General features: G+C 37.6%; 2 protein-coding genes across 3 annotated transcripts in view; one reads left to right on the forward strand and one right to left on the reverse strand.

The window, feature by feature from the left end:
• Nucleotides 1–12,205, forward strand: part of psmd1 (proteasome 26S subunit, non-ATPase 1) — a 198,210-nt gene that overhangs the window by 126,351 nt on the left and 59,654 nt on the right. The gene's annotated exons all lie outside the window — the stretch shown is intronic.
• Nucleotides 583–12,205, reverse strand: part of acap2b (ArfGAP with coiled-coil, ankyrin repeat and PH domains 2b) — a 39,070-nt gene continuing 27,447 nt past the window's right edge. Inside the window, 3 exon segments of the mRNA NM_001102639.1 lie at nt 583–893; nt 8,735–8,830; nt 8,915–8,959. Coding sequence (NP_001096109.1) covers nt 768–893; nt 8,735–8,830; nt 8,915–8,959 — 267 coding nt within the window. The 3' untranslated portion in view covers nt 583–767.

A 12,205-nucleotide genomic window follows, 5' to 3' on the forward strand; every position in this document is an offset into this window, starting at 1 on the left:
TGTGTTGCTAGGCTCTTTGTAATGAATTAAAGTAGCTCCTATGCCTTTGCAATAGGTAACTGTTTGCCACATTTAGCACAAGAGCTTCTGTTTAATCCTTCATATAATCGCCAGATGCTGTCCGCCGTGCAAGTGGCAGCTATATGTCAAATTGAACACCACGTACACCATCGCAAACAGGCTTACACTGAGTAAACTAACATCGCTACTCATGAAAAGTATTGCTATTAACATGATGTATGCATATAATAAGGTACAGTATATGTCAAAAGCATCCGTGTAATATCAAACAGCACCCGTGAGAACAGCACAGTTATACCATTATAGATTCCTTCATGTCCAGCAGTGCGTGCAGGGCCGGTGAGCGCTCCGTGTATCTTTTGGTCACTCAGTTATGCTATAAAAATCGATTTTCTTGTGATAACGGGATTTCCGTGAGAAATATTTTCCTCACGTATGCGCACATATATATATATATATATATATATATATATATATATATATATATATATATATACAYATATATATATATATATATATATATATATATATATATATATATATATTTTATTTATTTATTTTTTTTGCTTGTTAGTTTGATTACTGTTGATTTCAAATGCAATAAATATGTTTGTATAAAACTTGTACTAACGTTGCTTATAATTGGTGGGTGCGACTAAATTTTGGCTGATGCGCCTACATTTTTAAAGTTAGGAGCACCGGTGCTACCAAGCAAAAAGGTTAATTTCGAGCCCTGCAATATATAGTTAATAACAAAAGATATACCAAAAATTTACTCTCCGGAGAAAGTCTTTTACCTTCTGCTGAATAGTCGAGTGTTTGGTTTCCATGTCCTTCCTCTCTTTTGTGGCGTCCAGCACCAACTGGTCCAGCTGAAAGACACAATTAGGATTTAGCGATAATTAGGAAGAAAGCACCGATCCATGGGCTTGAAGAAGGAGCATAAAGGTTTGATTTGGTTTTGGGGGTTTTTCCCTAGCCAGAAAAGTAACTTGGTTATTAAATTAATAGACTATTATAGGGTCGGGTTGATTAGTTATATAATTAATTATCAGTAATATTAATTATGCTAAAGTTAACAGTGAAGTTAATTCAATATTTATAATCGTATGAGCTTAATCTGCTACAAGTGTTTAGGTGTATGTAGTGTGTTATATGATTATCTCTACACCAGTGGTCAGACATAGGATTCCCCAACAGATCTCAGGTCAGAGCACTCTTAAATCTGTATTTTAGATTTGCACTTGCTTGTCTGGCAAAACAAGCCTTGCTGGCTAATAATAGCCAAAATTAAAATCACTAAAAAGTCGGACTCTGCTTAAAGGTAGAGTTCTTTTGATTCATTTTCAGGAATTACATCTATTAATATTGATCCTTCTCCGTTAATTGGCCTGTTTGGAGTTCTTCCCCCTGACTGTGAGTTACCATTTTATTTTTCTGAATTAATAGCTTTTCTGTCATTATTAGCTAGGCGGTGCATCTTGTTGCAGTGGAAGTCTCCTCAACCTCCATCCCATACTCAGTGGATTAAAGATGCCTTATTTTTTTGTTAAATTAGAAAAAATTAAACATAGTCTTCGAGGTTCAGTGGTCAAATTTTCTAATATTTGGTTGCCTTTTTTGGAACATGTTAAATCTCTGAGACTTGAGGCAATTACTGTGGAGTGAATGGTTGCCATTCTTGCATTTTTGTTTTGATCTGTGCTTCCAGTTGAGTATTAGTGCTGCTGATATAGCACGAACATACAACTTTTTCTTGACATAAAACCATAAGTTAAGAATGTGCCACCCCCCAGCCTATTTACTTTAATACATTTTCCCTTTTTTCTCGCTTTTTAAAAAAAATTTCTTTTCTATTTTTTTCTGTTTGTTTATTTTATTTTATTTTATTATTACTGTTTATTTTACTTAATACACCATGCTGTCAACCTCAACGTCTCGTACAGACCTGTTTATATGCTCAATTTGAAAATTGATTTATACACATCATATAGTGTTTATGCATGTCATATACTGTGTGTCGCACAATATGAGGGTTATAGTGTGGTTTATTTATTTATTTTTATTTTTTTTATCAATGTTGTACTGTTATATATATATATTTTTTTCTGTTTGTACTGTTATTGTCTCTTTTTACTTTGTTTGTTAACTGTCAAAAAAAAGGTATAGTTCACCTAAAAATGGTCAGTATTTACTCTTTACTCATTTCAAACCTTTAAAAATGTCTTTATTGAAATGATAAGATATTTTGAAGAATGTTGGAAACCTGTAACCATTGACCTTCATAGTATTTGTTTTTCCTACTATAGATGTTAATGGGTTTTAACTTTCTTCAAATAATCCTCTTTTGTTTTCAACAGATGAAAGCAACCCATAATGCCTTGGAAATGCTTGAGGGAGAGAAAACAGTGAGTACATAAAAATGTTGGGGTGAACTATCCCTTTAAGTGGAAGTCCGAAAAACGGCTTCTTATTTTTCGTTTGTTTTATAAACGATAATTCTTGGAAAACCTGCATTTACTGAAAGAGGAAGTCTAATTTTAAACAACTTGTAGACATGGACAAGTCATGCGAATGTCATTGGATCTTTATAATTAACAGTTTACAGCTATTCTCATTTGTAAAATAGCTTCTCAAACAAAATTTACGGTGCATCCGGAAAGTTTTGATAGCGCTAAATTTTACCACATGTTTTTATGTTACAGTCTTATTCTAAAATGAATTAAATTCATTTATTTACTCAACATTCTACACACAATCCCCCACAATGATAATGTGAAGAAAGAGTTTGTAAATGTAGCAATTGTTCTGTAATACCACAAATTACATTAGGACTGGTGAAATAAAGAACTACAACTCTGTGAAAACCAAACAGCAACAATAAAAAGGAATTTCAATGAGCATGTTACATGGACATGGACATCGGCAGAGCCAGAGATATACACATATACACATATATCTGTGATCGGGAGTTTTCCTGGATGTTAGTATGACATTTTTTTTAATTACGAAAATTAAAATTTTACATCACTTTTCTGCATTGATGGATCAGTGACCGCACGGACATTCCTGACAAAAAGCTTGTGTTTGTGTGTATGGAAATGTACTATTCACCCTCCCTGTTAAATTTGATCTAATCATGTCCTGAAACACAGCTCCTCTCCTGCTTTCACTCCTCATACTGACGGAGGGAGCGACTCGTTTGTGAATGAATCTCCGTTATGAACGACTCGTTCACTAGCCGACAATAATACAAGTTTCCGGCAGCGCAGCATCTCATTGTCATATTTTTTTTATGAACTGTTATCATCAATAACGCTACCTGATTAGCACAAATTTCAGAACATACAAAAACAGAAAAAAACTTAATATTACCTATGAAATATTCAGCCTTTGTGCTTTGTTTTCTTTGTTTGCTCGTTACTACACTCGTAGACAGCGCTGAAGTCCCGCATCTTCACGTAATAACACTGTCTTGACTAGTGTGGTTGAATCACACTAGTCCTGGGAGCACTGTACCAATATGGCGGCGCTATTGACGCATGCTCAGGGTCCCTATGCGATATCTAGTGTATATATCTATGTCACAAATTGAGGAGCGGGGAAAGGAGGCGGGGTGGAGCGACAACGCGGGGAATCCTTCACAAACTGAGGAGCAATCACAATCCGAAAGCGTCGAGAGCGTCAAAATAGCCAGAAGTCATTCATTTTTTAACGAGAACCGGCGGCGAGAAACAGCGGCGCGTCTTCATTGGCTATGATGCGGTTCGGCGGCAAGCAATCAGAATGAAGTAGTCCACCGCTTGAGAGGTGTTCAGAGAAGACAGACCTGTAAACTTTGGTTCCGACCACAGTTGTTCCCAAGAGTTTGATTATTGCGGTTCCTGGAATTTCAATTATTGAAAATCGCGACGACGTGAGGCCCCCTAAACACGCGGGCCCGCCAAGCGGTGCGTCCCCTGCGGGCCCGTCCGCTACACCACTGGACATCGGAAAAATAGACCTGTGCTAAAATATTTAAAGGGTCACGAAACACCAAAACACATGTGTTGAGCTGTTGACAGTGGTATATGTGTCCCACACTGCTAAAAACACTATTAGGACACCTATATTTCACTAAAAACTGTAAATTGGTTGTTTTTGCGTTATTTCAAGCAAATTCGTACTTCCTGTTTGAAACGAATTTTTGAAGCTGCGTCACGGTCATGACATAATAGCGTGTATTCCAGCGTGCAGACTGGACGTCTGAGCCAGAGTGAGTCTTATTACGTCTTACAGTGTGATGCATTAATGCATGAGTATTGGCTTGGTTCAAACCAATCAGCGCGCTCTATTGTGCAACTTCATTAATATTCATTACTGTCACAGTGTTTAGACGACAGAGACGCCACGTTGTGTTGGCAAAACAAGCGTGAAGTGTTGCTTTTATAGTTTGCTGCAGTGAAGTTTTGTTTTCATTTTCTCTCTGTGAGAGCGCAGCCTGAAGGTATAAGCAATTATTGATCATTCCAAGTTATAATACCCAAACAGCTTGTGGAAAAAAGGTAGGCATACTGAGTATACGTGCGTATAGCCCCGACTACACCACTGGTGTCCACTATAGTGGACATTTAAAAAAGGAGGATATTTTGAAACACAAACAAGTAAACAGCTTTAAAAGCTAAATGTATTGTTCCTGACATTTTAATAAACAAATGCAATAATAATCGTAAAAAAACATTTGAAAAGCTCAATTTCACACACCTCTCTCCTTCCCATAAAATGTGCTTGTTTGTATGTCGGCCGTTTTGGATGCAGTGTAACAAGTGGTTCCTAGCATGCCAGCCAATCAAATGACAACACTAGAAAGCCCAGGATGTCCTCTGAACAGCACAACAGGACCTGACAGAGTAGCTCATGTCCACTAAAGGGGACACTAGTCAATGGGCAGGGTCTCAGGAGGTCATTTTGGAAGTAAAATGTCTCAAATACAGCAAGAGATCATCGATAGCGCTGTATTTTACATAGGTCGACGTCACATAAATGCTCACGTGCGGTACTCTCTGGGTCGAGCGCTTTGTTTTGATTCTTCAGGAAAAGGCGGGCAGATAATATCAGATGGGAAATGTTTTTCATTTACAACCCTGGAAATGTGCCTGACAGAAACAGAAGCAGCTGAGCAATCCTGTGAGCATGAATCAAACACAAACTGGACTGGAAAGTTTGCTATTAATACAGTAGAGCTATTTTTTCCATTGTATAATATTTAATTTATTTTCTAAAAAGTGCCATATTTCTATTTCAGTAATACGCACTCATGGATTTGACATACGCAGATATTCAATATGCTGATAATGAATGCTCATTATTGATGTCATGAGCACTACACAATACAGTGAAGCACTATGTATTATTTTTATTTATAAAATGCTTTTAACCAGTTAAACTCTGCTGTTATTTTGGGATTTCCGCCTGGATTTTGCCTACCCAAATTTAAAAGCTTCCCAAATCCACATGCAGAGGTGTAAATGCAAAAATTTGGCCTCGTTTTGAAGAAAACCCTTTGAGTTTTCATAAAACACTGTTGAAAGTGTTTAAAATATCTGTTTATGTTGTCTGTGTTATAATAAACGCCTAAAAAAAGAGGCGCTTTTTGTATTTTTTTTTTATAAACTCATATTTGAAAGTGTACCTTTCAGGTTGTGTGTGCTCTAGTGTGCTGTAATTAATGTTGCTGGTTCCTGCACATGTCTGTAATCATAGGACACATGACAAATGTCTCCACCATAATCTGTGCAGAAGTTATTGTGTTCCAGCTGATGAGAGGTGCTGTACAAGCCACAGGGATGATCATTGTGTTCATATTTCACTATTCTTTTCTTTGATCAAACATAATTCAGTGTGTTTGGAGCACGTCAGACATATAAAAAGATTACTTATGCACATCAGCTCAAAAACAGAGGAGAATGGCCCTGAAGCACACAGCATAAGGTAAGAGATGACAGCTGTCTGTGCTATCTGGGGCTGCTTATTGATCATAAATGTATTGTTTTCACTTCTGCGCCATGGAAAAACCAAGATTCATTCAGCAACTGTTTGATATGTGAATATAATTCAGTAAAAAGAACGCTAGAAGCGTATGAGCACCGGCAAGAGCTTTCATTTGAGCTATAACTTGTACATGTGTCATATGAAAAATATGAAAATGAACCAATGATCAATACCCAGCTCGGGTATTCAAAATACTGTGTATTTAAGTGTAAATAACTTTTGTACAGTAGATTAAAAACCAAAGTGATGCATATGTGCATAAAATATAGATTCTACACTTTCAAACGAAACCACTTATGCGGGTCTGGTGCAATGCGAGCCCTTTAAATCAGAAAGCGAAAGTCGATGGCATCACAGACCTGGTACTGGTTGAATTGGCAGTGTTTGTTCACCACAGCAGCAACTTTTTCCAATCGTTAACATCTATAAGAATATCTAGTCTAATATTATTTACTGTCATCATGGCAAAGATAAAATAAATCAGTTATTAGAGATGAGTTATTAAAGCGGTTATATTTAGAAACGTGCTGAACAAAATCTTCCCTGTTAAACAGAAATTGGGAAAAATATACAGGAAGGCGAATAATTCAGACTTCAACTGTATAAATAATAAAGCAATGCAAAGTGTTTCTGTGATTATACCTGTTAAAATAACCTTTTTTGCAGATTATGTTGTGATAATACCATACAGTATATCGTGATTTAAAGCTTCAGCAATTAATCGCAACAACAAAATTTGATACCGTCATCCTATTGAAGCCTTCTGAAGCTCTGTTTGATTAAGCTGAGGGCTGGCATGGCCAATTTGTAAACAAAAAGCAGAAACACACACACAGACACACACCTGCGAGCAGCTCCTCCACACCTCTCGACATAAGTGCTCCACTCTTTTGAGCTTCATAACGTTCGAAAGACGGCAGAGAATAAATCCTGTTTACAGTGCGCTGCGCAATACACATCCAGTCTGAGCTGAAACTAAACCGTCTCACACACTCAGTTTAACTCCCAGACAGGGACAACCCTTCAATCACCCGACTCAACTTCCTGTTTCTAGTGAGAGTCCCAAACGCCGGCTGATTCAATTCAAGTTTCAATTGGTTTATTTGTAAAGCGCTTTTCACAATAGTGACCGTTTCAAAGCTGATTTACAACAGGTGCGTATCACTGCATTACAATCAGAATCTGAAGAGATAAGGTTATTAAAGTGATGGAATAACGGTGCTATAAATACTAACAGCAAAACTTTATTCTGTAATGAGTAATCAAATGAATTACTGTTTCCCAGTTACAACGCCGTTACCGTTACTGACAATAAAATGCGCTTTACTGTAGAGGTGTGCACATACACTGGTCTCAGTTCGGTTTGGTTAGGATAATCATGCCATGGATTTGGTTCAATTTGATTAGTTGGTATACACAAATAAAATGGAGCGGGTGCTTTTTAAAATGACTGACGGTGAATGAATGAAAGTCAAACCGGTGAGCCGTCTGACAAAAAAGTGCCCTTCTGAAGCAAATAAGCAGGATGCCCTTATGGTTTTTCACTTTGAAGACACTACTGATTATGTTTACATGGACATCAGTTATTTGCCTTAATAAGACACTTGTATAATTAAGGTGAAGTGCTTTTTGAATGTTGCGTCGCCAGGCTAGTCACGGTCAAGCTATTCACATCCAATTTTGTGAGTTTTATCCTTATTTTTTTAGACTTTAGCGCAGTTTATTTTAAGTTTCACTTTCATTCACGCTCCCATGACAAACTGGGGTAATAGATGCGTAAATAAAGTAAGGACTGGTGGAAGAGAGTTGTTTTAATGGAAAGCCGGATAGAAAGGGAAACAAAAAACCCTCTGCATTTCATGATGACAGCCGTGTGTGTGTGTGTGGATCTTGTCACAAAATGCGTTGAAAAGTCCTACATGACGTTAATAGTTTGATTGCGGTGTTTACTTCAATAATGCCACTAATATCTGCAGACTCCACATGTCTTAATTCCATTTCTGTTTAGTTCAGTGATGACTTTAGTCGGATTAAGGTCATCAAAAATCGCTGTTTACATGGTAGACTCTAATCAGAGTATTGTCTGATTCGTATTAAAGGTTTGTTGCCCATGTAAACATAATGTTCGACTCAACCACACCATGAGGGCACTGCAAACTTGGCTTAGCGAAGCAGCATTTTCTGTTTGCACGTACATCAAAAGCAAGTATGCTATGCTAAGGTCAGGAGAAAAGCATAAAGGCCTTTACATTGTTTTATATACGGATATGGACATGTTCAGATTCCAAATGGTGTTGAAAAAGTCAGCATACTCTCTTTATAAGGCCTAATTCAGCCAAAAATGTCATTCTGTCTTCATTTGATGATGTATCTGCAGCCATAAAATCACAAGTGAGCTGTTTACCACAGAGAGGAAGCACAGCTCATGTGCGTCTCATCGTCGGTTAGTAACATTAAACATTATTGCGTAACAATTATCGTTTTGGCTAAAACAAGAGAAATTACTCAGCCTGTAACTTGGCGGACAGCGGGAGATAGTAATGCTTTGCCTGTCAGGGGGGGCGTTCCCCTAATAGTGTGACGACACATGAAAACTATCAAAGCCTGGAAATTCCATGACCCATGGGAACCCTGAACTATGTAAAACTTTTAATCCACATTAGTAAACAAAACAGTGATGTACCTGTCCCGTCAGCTGCTTCATGAGAGGCTGGAGTTCACTGAACAGATCGTAGCCCTGATGGAAGAAGGTCAGGTGGGCGTACATGAAGGACAGCATCTGGATGAAAGAGCGCAGCTTTAACAACACACAACACAAGCCGACATCAGTCTGAAAACACATCTGAACAGCGGAGGAGCTTACCGATTTGAGGATTTCTGACCGCCTCTTGGACTGGAGCACATTAATCTGGGGGAAAAGAAAGCAGCAAGAAAAAAGAGGAACTTGAATATCCCTGCTCAAAACAACAGGTGACAGGTTACTGACATCACTGAGCTTTCAAAACAAAAGAAAAACTATGTCACGAGCTCAGCGGTACCATGGGGATTTTACATATTGAGGAACATCGAAATACAGAGGAACATTTGCAAATATAACCCAGATGCGCAAATACGAGAGTAAATGTGAAGCTGGAGTGTAATTTAGGTCTCACATGATAGCTAAATTAATCATATTTCCATTGACGTGTGGTTTGTTATGATTGGACAATATTTGGCAGAGGTAAGATTAAATATTCTGAATTTAAAGGTTAAAAAAATAAACAAAAATCACCATTAAACTGGACTATAAGAAGTCCTTAGCTAATCAAAAATGGAGTTTTTATGTATTTACAGTATTAAATTGATTATATATCTTAATTAAAGATGACTTTTATTTAAAGGGCACCTTTGGTAAGCTGTTTGGACACAACTGTGTGTAGGTACAGTCTTATTGGAGTGATAGAAACACTGGCCCGTGCACACCAGGATGCTTTTTGCTCGCTTTTTCCGTCGATGTTTAACACCCCGTAACTAAATATAGAGCGCTGATGTGATCGTTGCACACCAATGTGCAAAACGACGGGCGTAAAATCATCATTTTTTTTCAAGAAACGCCTCATGCTCGTTTTTTTGCTCGCTAAACTTCAGCATCTGATTGGTGGAGAAGGTTTTAACGTGGTGTGTCAAAACTAAAAAAATGAGCATAAGGAGTTTCTTAAAAAAATTACAATGGTGTGCACTATCACACTGGCGCCCTTTCAAGAGTTCACACTTAGATACTGTTTGACAACTTGTTAGCAAGTTAGCAGGTTTGGCATGCTGTCCCAATAGAGAACCCTGAGCTCGGAGATAGTTGAGCCCAGGGCTCCTGCCAGGTCCATAGAGCATGTGAGGGGAGTACGAGGTCAGGTGTTCTCGAGAGCTCCCCTCGGCAAAAGAGGAAAGGAGGAGAAGGGGTGGATGGGGGGGGTTTCTTTGGAAAACGAAGATAAGGAAGTAGTTCTTAGCTAGGTTACTTATAGTGAGTTTGGATCAATCCGATTGGCTAGCCAATGAGTGTAGATGAGTGGCCAGCTGCTGTCAATCATATCACGTGCTCCTCTCGAAATTAGTTTGTGAAACTTCATTTATTTGGGTCACGAGACGTTAAACTTTGAGGGAAAACGCGAGCAGAAAGCGTCCTGGTGTGCACGGGCCTTTATTTACATCTTGTAAAAGGGGTAAAATAGGTTCCCTTTAATGTTGTAATGACATTTGCCATTAAAAAATCTATAATTTTGACTCACTTTGTTGGCTTTAGACTATTTTTATAAGACGGTGATTACGCTTTTAATCATTAGCATCACAAATCCTTGAAATATTAGATTTCTTTAAAACCCGCAAGTAGATTTACAAAGCTATACTTAGGGCCCTATCATACACCCGGCACAAGGAGCAATGCTATTGTTGTTTGCTAGTTTCAGCTTGGCGAAAGAGTTGCTTTGACGTTTTGCATCATGCTGTTTAAATAGTAAATGCATTTGCGCTCATATGTGCGCCCATAGGTGTTCTGCTCTAAAAAAAAAGAGGCGTGTTGAGATGCATTGCTGGCGCGTTGCTATTATGAGGAACTTAAATAGATTGACCAGCTTAGAGGAGGTCTCTAGGAAGTCCAGCGCAGAGCGTGTTAGTTGTGCGCCTCGTTTAAACATTGCTTAATACACACAAGATGTACAGCGATACGCAAATATCTTTACAAATGAAAAAGAATTAAAGGATTAAAATATTACAAAACATTATTTTCTAGCCGACATAAATATAAACACCACCGCCTCCATGCTTTCATTATCTCGGGGGGGGGGTTTCAGTTTATTCATGACAACTTGCTTTTGTAAAATATTATTATTAGCAGTATTATTTATTACTATTTAGTACTATTTGTTATTATAACTATTATTAAAATCAAGCTTAGATTTGTCCACCTGTCAGGTTTCAGGCCATATGGGGCACAGCATGTGTATTAGGATATAACTCAGTGTTTTGAGCACACTTCATTATTATTGTTCATTTATTTGTTTGCTGGAGATTAGAACTGAATTTAGAAATAGTTTTGAAACAAATATTTGCGCTTAACAAACAAAATTAATTATGTAAAGGCTAATGAATGTCTGTGTTCAACATGTTTCCCTATCTATAAGAGTGAAAGTAGATAATAAGGAGGCTCATCTCTCATTCTCCCGCTGCAGATGCTCTGTTTAACTGATTTCTCTCTAGTGAAGTGTTCAGTTTTTACACTTACAAAGTCGCCATGTAAATAGCAAATGCACTATGGCGTGACGCAACTGACTCTTAAAGGGAATGAGAGACGAGACTCTGATTGGTTTATTCTCAAGACACACCTATAACTCATTAAGAGAATAAGCTCAACCCTGTTAGACCATGCGCCAACCATGCATTTTTTTCCATGCTTAAAATACAAAAGTAGATTCTGACAGGCCCTTAATGCGTTAGACTTTGCACTTAGATCATCAAAATAAAGCCCTTTGTACTCAATCACACTTTACATCAAATGACAAAAATACACCTAATTAGCTCTTATGTGAGGTGTTGGTAATTTGACATTGTTCTCTATTCTAGATTATTATTTTTTCCTTTTTAAAAGAGTTTTTAAATTATTTCAGCAAACAGGAATGCAAAACAATTCGTTATGGTAATCTCCTATTCACTGCGCTCTGTTTACCAACTATGAGGATTTCTGCAGCTGAGAAAGCTGCAATTATAAAAAGAGTAAGATAAATGTATCAGAAATGTTGTGAAAACAACTGTAAAATAAAACAAAATCATCATTGAAAAAAAAACACCTTAAAATGAAGCAAATGGTGTAGAAATGCTGAACAGAATGCTTCAAGGACTATTAAAAAGCAATGCATCCTTCAGTTCTCTCTCAGTTCCAGCAGGAGGAGCACCACACTGAACATTGACTACACACACACAGACATGTTCCTATATCACAGTGGGGACTCTCAAAGATATAATAATGTTTCTACGATACCTTTTCAACATATACTCTATGTACATTTTCAAAACACTTCGTTCTGTCTTGATGTATAAGCATGTTTACCCAATGAGACCTCTTTTTTGGTCCCCATGGTGATTCAAGTCCCTATGCTAAAGGCTCAAGTCCCCTCTGGGATAT

The sequence above is a fragment of the Danio rerio genome, chromosome 22 (genome assembly GCF_049306965.1).
Source record: "Danio rerio strain Tuebingen ecotype United States chromosome 22, GRCz12tu, whole genome shotgun sequence".
Lineage (NCBI taxonomy): Eukaryota > Metazoa > Chordata > Actinopteri > Cypriniformes > Danionidae > Danio > Danio rerio.